General features: G+C 44.6%; 1 protein-coding gene across 2 annotated transcripts in view; it reads left to right on the top strand.

Annotated features, from left to right (window-relative positions):
* COG7 (component of oligomeric golgi complex 7) overlaps positions 1 to 17,479 on the top strand; it is an 82,870-nt gene that overhangs the window by 17,418 nt on the left and 47,973 nt on the right. For both annotated transcript variants that reach the window (XM_013048893.2, XM_004778324.3), the window contains exons 5-6: positions 10,212 to 10,294; positions 11,023 to 11,145. In XM_013048893.2, coding sequence (XP_012904347.1) covers positions 10,212 to 10,294; positions 11,023 to 11,145 — 206 coding nt within the window. The remainder of the gene's footprint in view (positions 1 to 10,211; positions 10,295 to 11,022; positions 11,146 to 17,479) is intronic.

Below are 17,479 nucleotides of genomic sequence, written 5' to 3'. Positions count from 1 at the left end.
TCTCTGCCTCTTTAGGATCCTAGGACTGGAGCTGGTTTGTGGAAAGTCACCATCTGGTAGCTTTGTCCCTCCCATTTTGTCACGAGTTTTTGTGGCTAGAGGCCCACAGAGCTCACGGATATGGTAGGGGTGCACCTCTGGCTTCGTGGGGTTGGAGAAGAAGTTAGGAATGGAGGTGGGTGGGGAGGCGGTGGCTCCATGAATTTGAATGATTTTCCCTTCCTGCTGAAGGGGTTTGCTGCTAGAATGAGGTTTGGAGGATGCCCTCTGGGTCAGGATTATGGGCCTTGGTAGCGAGGGCAAGCTATGTTTGATTACCTTTGTTCAGATTTAAATCAGGCCCGATTCCAGACCCACTCTCTGCAGGCAGGATGGCTCTTTTTAGCCTCTTCTGGGCTGATGCGGAACTAAGCCTTCTCCGCTGGCCTGGACCAGACCCTGTCTCCAACTTGTCCTGCCATGCTTAGCTGCTCCCGGTGACATTCCCAGGCTTCTGGAATCCCCACTCACCATGGGCCAAGGTGACTGAATATCTGACTTCTGATTCCTTTCTCCAACGTTCTGCAGTACACATATTTCCTCGGCTTCAGCACAGATGAAGTGGTTGTATTTTTCTCATGGTAGTGAATTTTGGTGAGCATCAGGAAGTTTCCCCACCCCACCCAAAGTAATGTATTCTCTCATCAGATATCTTTCCTGGTAGGCCTAGTTGCTTTTTTATCTGATGGTTTTTATTTTTCAAAAGATTATTTATTCAACAGAGAAAAGTTTTGCATTAGCACAAGCAGGGAGCAGCAGCAGAAAGAGAGGGAGCAGCAGGCTCCCCACCGAGGAAGGGCCGGATGCAGGGCTTGATCCCAGAACCTGGGGATCATGACCTGAGCTGAAAGCAGACACTTAACCGACTGAGCCACTCGGGCACCCCATCTGCCTTTTTTTTTTTTTTTAAAGATTTTATTTATTTGACAGAGATCACAACTAGGCAGAGAGGCAGGCAGAGAGAGAAGGGGAAGCAGGCTCCCTGCTGAGCAGAGAGTGCAAAGTGGGACTCGATCCCAGGACTCTGAAATTATGACCTGCACTAAAGGCAGAGGCTTAACCCACTGAGCCACTCAGGCACCCCATCCCTATCTGTTTTTAAAGGGAAATCTCTGGAAGTGCCTGGGTGGCTCAGTTGACTAAGCGTCTGACTCTTGTTCTCAGGGTCTGGGGTTCTGTTGACCTACTTAAAAAAATCAGGAGGGGAATCACTGCTAAGTTAGTACCTCCCGAACACCTTACCACTTCCCATCTCTGCTCAGAGTGACATTCTCCAACCTCATATGCCTATCTCTGTTTACACAACCAACCAGTAATTCAGTTATGTTGAAGCAAACTTTTAAAAAAAAATTTATTTAGGGACGCCTGGGTGGCTCAGTGGGTTAAAGCCTCTGCTTTCAGCTCAGGCCATGATCCCAGGGTCTCAGGGTCCTCTCTGCTCAGCGGGGAGCCTGCTTCCCTCCCTCGCTCTCTGCCTTCCTCTCTTCCTACTTGTAATTTCTCTCTCTGTCAAATAAATAAATAAAATCTTTTAAAAATTTTTATTTATTTGACAGAGAGAGACACAACAAGAGAGGAAACACAAGCAGAGGGAGAGGGAGAAGCAGACCCCCCACCAAGCAGGATTCCCGATGTGGGGCTCAATCCCAGGATCCCAGGATCATGACCTGAGCCTAAGGCAGATGAAGCAGATTTCTTTTACTAAAGATTTTATTTATTTATTTGTCAAAGAGAAAGAGAGAAGGAGCACAAGCAGGGGGAATAGCAGGCAGAGGGAGAAGCAGGCTCCCCACTTAGCAAGGAGCCCAATGTGGGACTCGATCCCAGAACTCTGGATCACCACCTGAGCCAAAAGCGGTTGCTTAACTGACTAAGCTACCCAGGCGTCCCTGAAGCAACTTTTTATAGCAGTTTTATTTTTTATTTTTTTAAAAGATTTTATTTATTTATCAGAGAGAGAGAAGGGGAGGGAGCGAGCACAGGCAGACAGAATGGCAGGCAGAGGCAGAGGGAGAAGCAGGCTCCCTGCTGAGCAAGGAGCCCGATGTGGGACTCGATCCCAGGACGCTGGGATCATGACCTGAGCCGAAGGCAGCTGCTTAACCAACTGAGCCACCCAGGCGTCCCTTATAGCAGTTTTAAACATAGCAGGGAGATTCATTTGATCTAAGGGATCATGGGAAAATAATAAGCATTTTAGGGGCAAAAAGCCATCTTCCAACTCATGGACTCCTGCCCATCAAACCTGATCTACTATCAGATTTCCAAAGCTGGATTATCATCACAATAACTGCCCTCACAGATTTTTCTTCTCAGCAAGTATAAAAGGTTGGCTACCAGTTTGTGCAGTTAAAATTTTTCTTTCTTCTTTTCCTTCTGAGACGGTGGCATCTGAGTTTTGGCCAGAAGGGGGCAGACGAGTGCCATAGGTGGTGCTTTGGAGGGCCTGTCCCAAGGCTGCCGCCCTGGCTTCTCAGCAGTGAGCCTGGAAGCGGGAGCTTCCGTTCAGTCCTTTCCTCTGCCCTTAGGAAAATATGTAAGAAACTACTTAATATAAATGCCAGAATTTGGCTCTTAGAGTCTATTGCTATGTGTGGAATGCTGATGTTTACCAAATTACTTACTTATTATCCTCAAGCCACCAAATATGTGAACATCTAAGCTGTTGAGTTTGTTTGCTTTTGTATAATTCCTGTCTGGTGTAATTCCAAGTAGGCATTTCAAAAGGATAACTCCCTTTTAGATATTGTTTTAAAATACTGATTATGTGAGGAACAGCAGGGAAGGCAAGGATGAATAAGATAAGGTTGCTGTCCTTCAGGGACTTTACAGCTTGGTTGAGGGTGAGGCCAGGAGAGAACAGGTGCACCAATAATTTTATTACAAGATGGCATGTGAAAGTTGCTTTAGCCATCCCTGGGATGAAGGGAAAAGATGATAGAAAATCGAGGAAGCTTTTCTGAACGAACTAACATATGTGCAGAACTTTGAAAGAACAATGAATTTTTTAAAATTTTTGATTGTTTCCTTTTTAAAAATATTTTATTTAAGATTTTATTTATTTGACAGAGAGAGACACAGCTAGAGAGGGAACACAAGCAGGGAGAGTGGGAGAGGGAGAAGCAGGCTTTCCACCAAGCAGGGAATCCTTTGTGGGACTTGATCCCGGGACCCTGAGCTGAAGGCAGATACTTGATGACTGGGCCCCCCAGGTGCCCCTAAAGATTTTATTAATTTATTTGAGAGATAGAGAGTGAAAGACAGCACAAGCAGGGGGAGTGGGAGAGGGAGAGGGAGAAACAGGCTCCCCATTGAGCAGGGAGCCCAATGTGGGGCTCGATCCCAGGACCCTGGGATCATGAACTGAGCCGAAGGCAGATGCTTAACCTGCTGAGCCACCCAGGTGCCCCATTGTTTCAATTATAAAGGTAACACAGGTTGTTGAGAATGGGAAGATATATACAAATATAAAAAAGAAGATGATTTACCAATGAACTCAACGCCCAGATATAATTGTTAGTATTTCCTTTTAGTTTCTTCCTGTGAGTGTGTACCTACCTGTATCTTTTAAGGCAGGACTATCCATTGAATATATACAATTTTGTACCTTGTTTTTCTCCCCGTGAGCATTTTCCCATGGGTGTAGGATTTTGATAGGTGGGGAGAAATGTTTCCAGCAGAGGGAACAACATACATATGAGTAGTGTAGGAATGGGAAGACTCAGGGGCAGTTGTGGGAATAATAGTTAAGCCTATTTCAGTGGCGTGGATGTTGGGAAATGGTCAGAGATGAGCCTGGACAGGAGAGCTAGGAGAGCATAGCTGGCCTTGAACAGACTGAGGAGTTTCTATCTGGGGAAGAATTTCATGGCTGTTAGCAGTTTACTAGTAAGTCTGATGAGGGCTGTTGGCCAAGTGGAAGGAGTGTGGACTTCGGAAATGGACAGACCAATTTTGGATCTGCTGCCTCCTTTTTTTTTTTATTTTAAGATTTTATTTATTTGAGAGAGAAGGAACAAGCGAAAGCATGAGCAGGGTGGTGAGGAGAGGCAGAAGTGGACCTCCCACTGAGCAGGGAGCCTGATGTGGGATTTGATCCCAGGACCCTGGGATCATGAGCTGAGCCAAAGGCAGACGCTTAATGACTGAGCCACCCAGGCGCCCCAACGGCTGCTGCCTGTTAGCAATAAGACCTCAATTTCCTTCTTAGAAAAGGGAGTATGGAATATACACACCCTATGATTCCTACTTTCCTGGTCTTAGGGAAGGCACTCTGTGAATGTTATTCCTTTCTTTTGGACCCCCATTCAAGATTTCATGGCTCTCACAGTAACCCAAAGGGAGTAAGTCCTAAGAGACCAGTCGGCAACTCATGAAGTTTCTATTTAGCTCAGCATATGGAGCTACACTACAAATTGGAATCCAGACCCACAAATGACTTCACTGGTTTCATTTTTCTATTTCTTAAATTCAGTTAAAATTTGTTCTCCTCACCAACAGTGTTGAAAAAAACTGGAGGTTGAAAAAACTGGAGGTTGTTGAAAAAACAGTGGCAGTCTTACTGGGGAAAAGAACAATTTTTCCCTCTACTGCTTCCTTCCCCAATCCTGATCCCAGGAGAGCACTTCTAATTCTCAGAACTGTTTTCTCTGGCATTTCACTTTGTGTTTCTGGATAAGTGAATGTACTTACTTATTTTTATTTTTATTTTTTTATTTTATTATTTTTTAAAGATTTTATTTATTTACTTGACACAGGAAAGAGATCACAAGTAGGCAGAGACAGAAAGGGGGAGGAAGCAGGCTCTCCATGGAGCAGGAAGCCCAACATGGGGCTCCATCCCAGGACCCCAGGATCATGACCTGAGCCGAAGGCAGAGGCTTTAACCCACTGAGCCACCCAGGCGCCCCTGCTTACTTATTTTTTTTTTTTTTAAGATTTATTTATTTATTTGACAGAGAGAGATTACAAGTAGGCAGAGAGGCAGGCAGAGAGAGAGAGGGGGAAGCAGGCTCCCTGCTGAGCAGAGAGCCCGATGCGGGACTCGATCCCAGGACCCTGAGATCATGACCTGAGCCGAAGGCAGCGGCTTAACCCACTGAGCCACCCAGGCGCCCTGCTTACTTATTTTTAAAGATTTATTCATTTCCAAGAGAGCACGTGCACATGTGTGCATGGTGTAGGGGGAGGGGGAGTAGCAGTGCAGAGGGGGAGAGAGACTCTCAAGCAGACTCCCCGCTGAGCACAGAGCCCAGCACAGGGCTCGAGGCCATGAACGCTGAGATCATGACCTAACCTGAAATCAAGAGTCAGGTGCTTAACTGACTGAGCCTCCCAGGTGCCCCTTTGCATCATACATTTATTATTTTACTTCTTTGTATATTAATTTTAGGCATTGTCTATTGACTTCCTATTGTTGTAGCTAAGGATTTCACTCTCATATCCCTCGTCTCTCCTTTTGCATTTGCCTCGTATATCATGGTTTTTAATTGAATTAGTAAATAATGTTTCTTTTATCACAAATTTATAAGCTTAGTGCATTTTTGCAGAATCAGGTCAGGTACTATGATTTTAATCTTTATCCTTAAATTTCTGGTTGCCTTTTTTTTTTTTTAAAGATTTTATTTATTTATTTGACACACAGAGAAATCACAAGTAGGCAGAGAAGCAGACGGGGGGTTGGGGGGAAAGCAGGCTCCCCGCCAAGCAGAGAGACCGATGCGGGACTTGATCCCAGGATGCAGAGATCATGACCTGAGCTGAAGACAGAGGCTTAACCCACTGAGCCACCCAGGCACCCCTCTGGTTGCCTTTTTATTTCCTCTCTTTCCTGCTACCATCCATAGGCCTTCATTTTTTTCCAAAATGGGAGTAAGGGGTTCTGAGTTCCTTTCCCCTTCATCCCAGAGACTTTCCTTCTAGAAGTCGCTCCTCTTCTCTGAACCAGACCAACAGAGCTCCTGGAATTTCTTTGCTGGATCTGAGATTTAAACTCTTGCATCTGTCATTTGTCATTTTGGATAGTTAACTTGAGTTAAATGATGCCTCAGGAACCCAACTGAGAGACGGTCTCGGTCCTTCTGGTTGTGTGATCTGGACGGGCTTATTTATTCTGATGCCAGTTTCTCCGTCTTCTGGCCTCAGTAGGGTTGCACTGGGGTTGAAGTGAGATTCTGTAAATGGGAGATGCTTTGGAAGAAGTGTGAATGTAAGAGTGTGACAGAAGCTTCTAGATGGTGTGGTTTTTTTTATGTTTTTTTTACCTACATTGTATATTGGAGGCCTTTGATATTAGCCTCACCTCTGTTTATTTTACTGATACATTCACATACTTTCTGATACAAGATGCTCTCTTTCCCCAGGAAGAATGAGTCTAGAGAGTGGTGCATGGGTGAAGGGAAGCCTTCCAGGGCAGAGTGGTGCTGACTGATGCAGTGGGGGAGATGTTTTAGGATGAGATTTCAGAGCATTTCTTCCCATATACTTACTTCACTTCATAGATAACTATGACAGATCTCCTATGTGCAGGGCACTGTGTGAGAAGTACTTCCATATGTCGAAATAAAATGTGAAATCATACGCAAAAGAAACGTAAGCAAAATTTCCCATTGGTGCTATATGTTTGTTAATATTACCTTGTTTATAATCTAAAATCAGTTGTTGATTTGAAATAAGAGTCCATTGGCCCTCTATGCCCTCTATGGCATAGAGACTAGAGGCCCCATCTTATTCACATGAGGCCTCTAGGAGTTTGGGATTCTTCCACGGCAAGTGACAGAAACCCAATTCACACTGGCCTATGTGAAAAAGAGAGAGACAGAGAAAGTCTGTTGCATACAGAACTGAGAAGTTCTGGAGTAGGTTTTGCTGAGCATAGACTGACAGACTGTGTTGTTATTAGGACCGTGTCTCTTGCCATTTCTTGATTCTGTCTCTCTGTGTGTTGGTGTTAGTTTCTTCCAGGTGCCCTCTTCAGGTGGTGGCCTGTACACTTCCAGGCTTCTGTCCTCACAGCTTAAGAAGAGAGCCCAGCATTAATCTTGATTGCATTGATTGGCAGGCTTTTGCCCTTCTGAGTCACTTACTTCGTCAGGTGGATTTGAGGCTCTGGCTGGCCAACTCTGGATCCTGGAGTAGAGTCAGCTTCACTAGAAACACTTCAATGGAAAATGGTCAAAAGATACAAACTGCAGTTATAACAAGTACAGGGCTGTAACATACAGTATGATGATTGGAGTGAACTGTCCTATAGCAATCCTATGTATAACAATCCTATAACAACCCTGTAGGAGATACCAGGGCAGTTGTTAATAGAGTAAATCCTAGGAGTATTCATCACTAGAATAATTTTTTCCCCTTTATTCTTTCCTTATTTCCTTTCTTTTTCCTATGTCTGTATGAGGAAATGGATGTTAGCTGAACCTATTATCATTTCACAGTATGTGTCGATAAAACCAGCATGATGTATGCCTTAAAACTTACACAGTGATGTCATTTCAGTAAAACTAGAAACAAAACCAAAGTGTTCTTTCATAAAGACAATTGACGGGGCGCCTGGGTGGCTCAGTGGATTAAGCCTCTGCCTTCAGCTCAGGTCATGATCTCAGTGTCCTGGGATTGAGCCCTACATCAGGCTCTCTGCTCGGCGGGGAGCCTGCTTCCCCCTCTGTCTCTGCCTGCCTCTCTGCCTACTTGTGATCTCTCTCTCTCTGTCAAATAAAATAAATAAAATCTTAAAAAAAAAAAAAAGACAATTGACATTTGCTCTTGGCTTTTTTAAGGATTTTATTTATTTATTTATTTATTATTATTATTATTTTTAAGATCCCAGGACCCTGGCACCATGATCCCAGCCAAAGGCAGAGGCCTTAACCCACTGAGCCACCCAGGCGCCCCAAGATTTTATTTATTTATTTGATGGAGAGAGACACAGTGAGAGAGGGAACACAAGCAGTGGGAGTAGGACAAGGAAAAGCAGGCTTCCTGCAGGGTAGGGAGCTCGATGTGGGGCTCGATCCCAGGACCCTGAGATCACCACCCGAGCCGAAGGCAGACGCTTAATGACTGAGCCACCCAGCTGCCCCGACATCTGCTCTGTCTTATGTATGTGTAATTACTAGCAGCTGTAAGAAAGTGCTAGTGGTGTTACTCGGTAATAAAACCTAAATTTTTTGCCTGGTAAGAAAAAAACTAAAAACACAAACAGAAAAATGGGGGAAGGGGAGGCAGGCCCATGGTCTCTCAGAGAACGCCTAGAGCTCTGTCAGCAGAAGGGCAGTGGGATATGTTTGCAAAACAACACGTCTGCCATCAGAACCCCACCCCCTGTACCCCCACCCCAGCACCCAGCAGAGGGCCTTCACCAGGCAAGGGCTCAGCAGTGCCTTCTGCATGGAGTCGGTGGTATCGCAAGAGCCTAGAAGTGTTTTATGGTTGCCCAAGTGAGTTTCCCATTTTTTTCTTTCTCTTGTCTGAATCAGGAACTTCCCCCAGTGTTACATGTTTATGTTTAATTTAATGTACTAACCTTGAAAAACTCGAATTCCTCTGTAAGGGCTGAAGATTCACATGTCACCTTTAAGTTTTCCAACGCTTTGCTGTGTGGTCAAATTCTGTGTTATTCTGTTTATTATTTGTTTCAAGAAATAACAAGTTCTACTCTGGGGTGGAAACTTTTTAAAGTTGTGATTATATTTTTGGACTAGTAACCTTGTAGCAGTTTCTGTCTAAAAGCATTCTTTGAATATACACCAAAATGTTGACAGTGTTTAATAGAGTGTGATAGGCAGTTTTTTCTTCTTGTTTTCCATTTTTTCTACCCCGAACATACTATTTATATTTCTGAAAAGCAATGCTATTTAAAACAGTCATTAATTTACCACATTTTTTAAAAAGATTTTATTTATTTATTTGACCGACAGAGATCACAAATAGGCAGAGAGGCAGGCAGGGATGGGGCAGGGGAAGCAGGCTCCCAGCTGAGCAGAAAGCCTGATGCAGGGCTTTCTCTATCCCAGGACCCTGAGATCTGAGATCATGACCTGAGCCAAAGGCAGAGACTTAACCCACTGAGCCACCCAGGTGCCCCAACTTACTACATTTTGTGTGTGTGTACCATATGCTGTGCTAATTTCTAGGAACAGTGAGACAAGACAGGAAAGGTCACAGCCTCATAGACCTTGTATTTCTGAGGATGAGAAAGATAACAAACTGTTATACAGGAACTAAATAGAAAAATACAGATTTTAATTAATTCTACAAAGGGAAAGATGTGATGGGGAATAAATAACAGGAGAAACCCAATTTAGGTTGGCTGATTGGGAAAGGCCTACCTGATAAGGGAAGGGGAGAACCACACAGACAGCCAGAAGGATCATCCAAGACCTGGTAAGTGCAAAGGCCCTGGGGCAGAAAAGAGCATGATTTGTTCTCTGCAGCTGGCAGAAGGTCAGCTGTGTCAGTATTTCTTAGTTCATATACATATTAGATTGAGTCCTATGAGATTGCTGCTTTTGTAGGGTCAAGTGGTTGAAGAGCAGTAGTTTTATATAGTTCCATCCATGTTGTGGTTGAGCAGTCCTGTCGTTGGCCTGCAAGTGACTGAAGCTCTCTGGGCTGCCCTTTCCTCCCCTGTAAAATGAGTTCGATTGATGGTTTTTCAAATGCCTTTCTGTCGCTGACATTTTATGATTTTAGTCTGGCCCAGGAGGAGGTGAGACAGGTGAATTGCCTAAAGCAGAAAATCTAAGGAGGCTCTCGCTCTGCCCTTGCACAACCCTGAGCACGAGAGTCTCCTTCAGTTTTGCAGCCCAGGCTTAGCTCCTACCACCGACCCCGTCCCACCCCTGCCCCTGGCCCAGGCCTGATTCGAACTCATTTCCTGGTTCCCGTGGAACAATGACTTTGCTGATGTATAATCTAAGTTCCCTTGCTGAAGCGTACAGATGCGTTATCTAAACAAGCCAAGGCTTGTGGCATCTGAGTCACATATTCTGCCCTTATGCTTATTTTTCGTATCTGTATTCTCTGTGCGTGAGTTAATTCACTGTATAGGTAGACAGTTCAGAAGGCAAGCTTACATATGTCCACATTTAGCCGGAGGGATTCTTTCTCTGGTCTGCAGCAGGAAGCCTGGTTCCAATGTGGCCATGTTTGATGTTGTTCTTCTTTAGATCAGTGCAGAATGTTTGTGAAGGTGTTTACTGAAATCGACCGGATGCCCCAGCTGCTTGCCTACTACTACAAATGCCACAAGGTGAGGAGCTGGGGGTGCTTACAGTTGTGGAATGCTCCCATGCTGGGCTGCCGAGCTCCAATTTGCAAGCTCCAAGGAGGAGACACTGGCCTCTGTGCGCTCTGGCTTTTTTCTTCTGATTCGCCAGTAGGGGGCGTTCTCGGTCCAACCCGTGGATTCATTTTCGCGGCGCTGGGAACACAAGCCCTCCCTTTCGGCCTCTTGTAGCTGAATTTCACTTCCACACTGACAAGTTGTTTAAATTTTTTGCATTTTTGTCTTTCAAGGGAGAGTCCTGTCTTATGCCCTCAGGAAGCCTGAAGAATTTTTTTGTTTTCTGGAGTTGTTGACATGAGCTGAAAACCTGACCGCTTTCTGGGCTGACTGAATTCCTCCAGGTCCAGCGCTTGTGTGTTTTAAGCAGTGCTGTTGGCCGTGGGGCTCAAGGGCACACACGCTCCCACCTTGAGGTCTTTTCTGGAGAGTGTAGCATGCCTGGTGGAAGGACCTTGGCAGGCTTTGGGGTGACGTGAAAAGAGCAGGGAGCACCCGGAGGGCAGCGGAGTCACTCGAGTTGTTGATCAGAGCTGGCACCGAAGTCTTGTTTCCCTCGCTTTTGTTTGCAGTGAATGGTCATCAGGGGGCACCCGCTCGCCCTGGGGAGTGGGCAGCTCGATGTGGCTTGCCTTGCTGGGGTGATAGGGCTATCCTGTTTCCTCAGTGAGGTCCCCTCTGTTCTGCCTCTGCAGGCGCAGCTCTTAGCGACCTGGCAAGAACTGTGCCAGAGTGACCTCCCGCTGGACCGGCAGCTCACAGGGTTCTATGATGCCTTGCTCGGGGCCTGGCACACGCAAATCCAGTGGGCAACACAGGTAACTGCTCGCGTGGGTCCTAGGGGATCGGTGCCTGCCCCGGGAATGGTGTCTTCCCACTTTAATGGCTGCTCAGAACATCTCCCTATTTGCTGCCCTCACCAAAGGAGTTAAAGATAAGCCTCGAAACCCAAGGCAGTAAAACCTTTAGGTCTCCTTAAGACTCTTGTTATCGTGCTTCTCTGTATCTTAAATAGAATCTAATGTGACAGCGTGGCATGGTGTTCAGCCAGGGAGCCTGTGGAATTCCTGAAGGCCATTATCTCCTGATCTAGAAGCAGGAGGCCCTTGGTCAGGTGCTGTTTGACCGAACAAGATTGTTTTTATCTTAACTTCAGGTAAAATGTACCTGGCCTAGAGTTAGTTTCCCTTATTCACACAGAACACCCAGAGCTGGAGGAAGACGGCCGTTTGAAAGGCGCCCTCTGACGTAGGGGACCGATGAGGCAGAGGAACTTCATTGCCAGGGGACACTTGGCGTCATTGATTTTCCCAGAGCCTCTCGGCATGGCATTTTCCGCCTTCCAGGGTATGAACCACTGTTCCTTTGTCTTGATGCCTCCAGGTGCCCCAGATCCTCTTTCCTTCGTTGAGGGCAGAAGAAGCTGTGACTCACTGGGCCTGTGTGGCTTGGTTTTTTTGTCTTTTTGCTTTCAGAGTGAGTTGTGCGCTCGGCCTACAGTGTGCATCTGTCTCTGTCTCCCATTGGAATGAGCTCAGCTGTAGCTGGAAAGAACCCGCCAGACAGGGTCGTGTCTCTCCCGCTGGTTAAAGCACTCTGCTCCAACTCCTGTCGCTTTCCCCTGGAGCCAGCAGAACTCAGTTAGGTCACAATAACACAAAACCCAGCCTCCTGTAGTCCTTCCTCGGCGTTGATGTGAACGTCGCTTCTCAGTGACCCTGTCGATGCCCACTCATTTCTGTGCCCTTGTGTCTTCTGCTGTCTCTCATGTGGTGAGGATAAAACCAGTTCACGGCCGCATGTGCAAATGCCCTTCATCATCTCCGAAAAAGGATTTAGACTTTTCAGACTTTTGTTCAGGCCTCATTCTAAATTTTGTAAGGTGTGAGTTTGGGCTAGTCTATACTTTTTGTCCGTGGCCCATTTCCTTTTCAGGAGGTAAGCATGATAAGAAGCCGTCATCTCCTGAGGCTTAGTACAATGCAAAAGAAAACAGAAGACACCACAGTAAATGTGGCCCCTGCTGATTTACCCCCCAGTATTTTAATATGAAAAACTTTCGACATATGAAAGCGTTGAAAGGATTGTGTAGTGAACGCCCATATATCCACTTCGTGCACTCTGCAATGGATATTTCACTAGGTTTGCTTTATTATAAACCTATCCTTCTCTCCATGTATCTATCCATTCATTAGTCTTATTTTTTGATTGACTTCAAGGAACTTATAAACATCACTGACATGCATGTCAGTGACTAGAGTTCAGTGTTGATTTCCCTTATTCTTTTGAGATAAAATTGTGAAATGTGGTGATCCTAAGTATGCCAGTTGATTTATTTTTGACAAATTCTATGTACCCTAATCTCTGTTAAGATGTAGAGAACATTTACCGGCACTCTAGAAATTTCTCTTACTCCTTCCTGGTCGGTCTTCATACCAGTACCCCTGAAGGCAACCACTGTTCTGGTATTTTCCCACCGTAAAGTAGTAGCCTGCTACTGAATTTTCTGTAGATGGAACTGTATGGTATGTGTTCTCTCCATAAGGCCTCTTCGATTCAGCATGTTTGTGGAATTTATTCCTATTGCGTGAATCAGTACTTTGTTCCTTTTTATTGCTAAATACTGTTCCGTAGCATGACTAGACCACAGTTTGTTTATTCATACTTACATTGAGGAACACTTGGGATGGTTTCAGTTTGGGGTTATTACGAATGAAGCTGCTACTGAGCATTGTTCTCTAAGTCTATTTGTGGATTCACATGTTCATATCTCTTGGGTAAATTCCTAGGAGTGGAATAGCTGGGTCATCAGGCGGGTGTACATTTAGAGTTATAAGAAACTGCCAGACATTTTCCCAAAGTGGTTGTACTTTTTCTACTCCCACAACAAGGATGCGAGAGTCCTGATTGCCCCACATCTTTGCCAATGGTAGGTGATGTCAGTCTTTCTTAAGTTCGCCGTTCTGGTGGGTGTGTTGTAGTATCTCAGTGTGGTTTTAATTTGTACTTTCCTGATGACTAAGGCTGGTGAGCACCTTCTCAGTGTACTTGTATCTTCCTTTGTGAGGTGTCTGTTCAGATCTTCTGGCCATTACAGAAAATTGGTTTATGTGCCTTTTTCTTATTGAGTTGTAGAAGTTCTTTCTATAGTTCGGATAAAAGTCCTTTGCCAGGGACACCTGGGTGGCTCAGTGGGTTAAGCTGCTGCCTTTGTCTCGGGTCATGATGCCAGGGTCCTGGGATGGAATCCCACATCAGGCTCCTTGCTTGGCAGGGGGCCTGCTTCTCTCTCTGCCTCTGCCTGCTTGTGTGATCTGCACGCACTCTCTCTCTGTCTCTCTTTCCCTCTGACAAATAAATAAATAAAATCTAAAAGTCCTTTGCCAGATATATTTTGTAGATACTGCTTTCTGGTCTGTGGCTTAAACAGAGGTATTGATTTTGATGAGGCTTCGTTTTTTCAGTTTTTTTTTTAATTGTTTTGTAAGAAACTATCACAAACCCCCAGATTGCTGTGTTTTCTTCTAGAAGTTTGTTTACTTTGTACAGAAACGTCTGTGGTCTGTCTTGAAATTGGCCTTGTTGTATAGTGTAAGGTCAGGTCAGATTGTTGTCGGGTGGGCTCTTGAGGTTGATTTCTGAAGCCCTAGTTGATAAGTTGGTAAGTCTGGGAACTTTGTGGTGGTTCTTTGACCCATGACCAGAGAATCCTTACGCCACATCACTTCCGAGGACCGGGGGACACCTCTGAGTGTAAGCGACCCAGCGTGTTTTAATTGAAATGCGTAAAAAACATGCCACTGAAGGTCTAGGATCTGCCTTCGTAGCTTCAGCGGACCCACCGGTTAGAGCTCCTTAGAACCGAGCGACTTAGTTTCCTTCTTCCCCTGCCCCAGGTCATTGGAGTAGGAGATGAGAGAGAAGGAGATCCTCACCGCGCAGTCCCGCTTCACCAGACGTGGTGAGGAGTCAGGATACCTTCTTCTAGACAAGATCCATTTTCCTTTCTTCCTTGGGTCCCTTCTGTCAGATTTCTTCTATTTCTTCTATCCGGTTTCTTCTGTCAGATGCGGACGTTGGGCTGAGCGGTATCTGAAGCTCTCGATGCTTCTCTGACATTTGCCTGTTCGGTGACAGTGAAGGGACCGCGTTGGCTGGAGACAAGAGGGTTCGTGTTGGTGCAGCTGTGTGTGTGGGCAGCGGAGCCACACGGCGGACGAACTGTGGAGCCAAGGCAGGAACGTGGCTTTCTCAAGAAGGTAGTGAGAGTCTCGAGCCATAGACTGAGTGATGACGTTGCCGTTTTAAGGATGATGTTGGTGTCAGAACATCACCTGAGTAGTTCCCCTGCCCAAAAGGCTTAACCCTGAATGCTATCATGAGGGAACATGCAGACGGATTCAAATGCAGAACCATTTCGTGAAACAGTTGTCTTGGAGTCTTCAAAAATGTCAGTGTGGTGAAAGAAAAAAAAAAAAAGTTGGGGCACCTGGGTGGCTCAGTTGTTAAGTGTCTGCCTTCAGCTTAGGTCATGATCCTGGGATCGAGCCCCACATCGGGCTGCTTGCTCAGCGGGAAGCCTGCTTCTCCCTCTCACTCCCCTGGCTTGTGTTCCCTCTCTTGCTGTGCCTCTCTCTCTGACAAATAAATAAGTAAAATCTTAAAAAAAAAAAAAGAAAAGTTGATTTGATTTTAGATTAAAGGAGACAAAAAAAAGAATGACAACTAAATGTAATCGCATGGTCCTTGATTGGATTCTGCATGATGACAAAAAAGCCATGTAGGGATAGTTGGACCATAAAGGTATTTCAAGAATAAGTTTGATTACTTGTAGTGTTGTGATATAAGAGGATGCCCCCATTTTGTTGCTGCTGTTGTTTTTAAAGAATTTATTTTTGAGTAATCTATACACCCAACATGGGGCTCGAACCTATAACCCCAAGATCAAGAGTCACGTGCTCCACTGACTGAGACAACCAGCTGCCCTAGGATGGCCCTGTTTTTAGGAGGTACATGCTGAGGTGCCTGCATTAGACCTGTGTTAGAGAAATAAAGCAGTTGTGACAGGATGTTAGTAATTGATGAATCTTGCAATTTTAAATATTTAAAATGTAAATAAGTCTTAAAAATAACATTTAAAAAATAACGAATTTGGAGGTAGCGTAGGCAGTGATCTGATGAGGAGAGGTTGGAGACAAGGCAAGAACTTGGTCTGGCCTTGCATGATGGAAACATAGTAGAAGGCACCCAGTTCAAGAAGAGTGGACAGTTGTTAAGACCTAGTAACTGATAACGGAAAAGTCCGAGGGGAGATTTTCACTGTGTCAGAAGGGAGGTGTTACTGTCAGAAGTACACAAGTTGAGGGAAGCAGGTCTGGGAAGGTCATGGGGACAGTAATGAATTCTAGTTTGGGACACTTAAATGCCAAGGAAGAGTGGCTGCCTCAGCGGTGTTGTACAGGAGACGGATGGAAGACTGTCGCTCAAGGAGTACAAATTGGGAAGGTTCCCACAGTTTGGTCATTTCGTTCCTCGTTGGCTTGTTTGGTTCTTTCCTCTGTTCCTACCTCTCAGACTCCAGCAGGGATGTCTCTCAAACTAAACAGGTGTTCACTGAAGCTTTGTGAGTTTTCTATTATTATAGTAATCTTAAAAAAAAAAAATGGTAGTTTGGATTATGTACATGGTTGCCGTAGGACCAGCATCTGTTATAAATGGGATTGTTTTCTTAATTTCCTTTTTGGGTTGTTGATTGCTGGTGTATAGAAACACAACTGATTTTTGTTTGTTGATTTTATATCCTGTAGCTTTGATGAATTTATTAATGCTAATAGGTTGTGTGTGTGTGAATTCTTTAAGGTTTTCTATATATAAGATCATATAGTTTATGAACAGAGATGATTTTTTTCTTCCTTTACAATTTAGATGCCTGTTATCTCTTTCTCTTGTTGTACTGTTCTGGCTAGAAATTCCAATACTGTGTTAAATAAAATAGCATACTTATCTTGTTCCTGGCCTTAGGGGAAAAGCTTTCAGCCTTTCACCGTAGAGTATGATAGCTGTTTTTCTTGTGTGACCTTTATCATGTTAAGGAAATTCATTTCTAGTCCTAGTTTATTGAGTTTTTTGGTTGTTTATTGTTTATCTTATTTTTTTTTAACATAAAATGTGTTGAATTTTATCAGATGCTTTTTTCTGCATTAACTGAGATGGTCGTGTGTTTTCTTCCCTTCATTTTGTTAATGTAGTCCATTATATTGATTAATTTTTATATATTGAGCCACTCTTCATTTTGGAGATCCATTCTACTTAATTATGGTATATAAGCCTTTTTTTTTTTTTTTTCAAGATTTTATTTATTTATTTGACACAGAGAGAGAGATCACAAGTAGGCAGAGAGGCAGGCAGAGAGAGAGGAGGAAGCAGGCTCCCCACTGAGCAGAGAGCTCGATGCGGGGCTCGATCTCAGGACCCTGAGATCATGACCTGAGCTGAAGGCAGAGGCTTTAACCTGCTGAGCCACCCAGGTGCCCCGGTATATAAGCCTTTTAATATGGTTGCTGAATTTAGTTTATTATTATTTTGTTGGGTATTGTTGATTGTGTATTTATAAGGAAATGGTCTGTAATTTTCTTTTAGTATTTGGTTGGCCTTGGTATCAGGTTAATGCTGGCTTCATAGAATGAGTTAGGAAGTGTTTTATATTAGTTTGCCAGGACTATCATAACTAAATATCACAAACTGGATGGTTTAAGAATAGAAATTTATTTTCTTTTTTCTTTTTTTTTTTTTTTTAATTTATCAGAGGGAGAGAGGGGGAGAGAGTGAGCACAGGCAGTCAGAATGGCAGGCAGAGGCAGAGGGAGAAGCAGGCTCCTTGCTGAGCAAGGAGCCCGATGTGGGACTCGATCCCAGGACGCTGGGACCATGACCTGAGCCGAAGGCAGCTGCTTAACCAACTGAGCCACCCAGGCGTCCCTAGAAATTTATTTTCTTATGGTTCAGGGCACTAGAAGTCCAAGCTCAAGGTATTGGCAGGGTTGTTTTCTTCTGAGACCTCTCTCTGCTTGCTGGTGGCAGTCTTCTACCTATGTTTTCTTTCTATTGGTGTCCTATTGGTGTCTGTGTCCTGATCTTCTCTTGTTATAAAGA

This window comes from Mustela putorius, unplaced genomic scaffold, assembly GCF_011764305.1.
Source record: "Mustela putorius furo isolate JIRA1106 unplaced genomic scaffold, ASM1176430v1.1 tig00004041_pilon_pilon_pilon, whole genome shotgun sequence".
NCBI lineage: Eukaryota > Metazoa > Chordata > Mammalia > Carnivora > Mustelidae > Mustela > Mustela putorius.
Note: the sequence above shows the minus strand (reverse complement) of the source record. Positions and strands in the feature narration are given on the sequence as shown.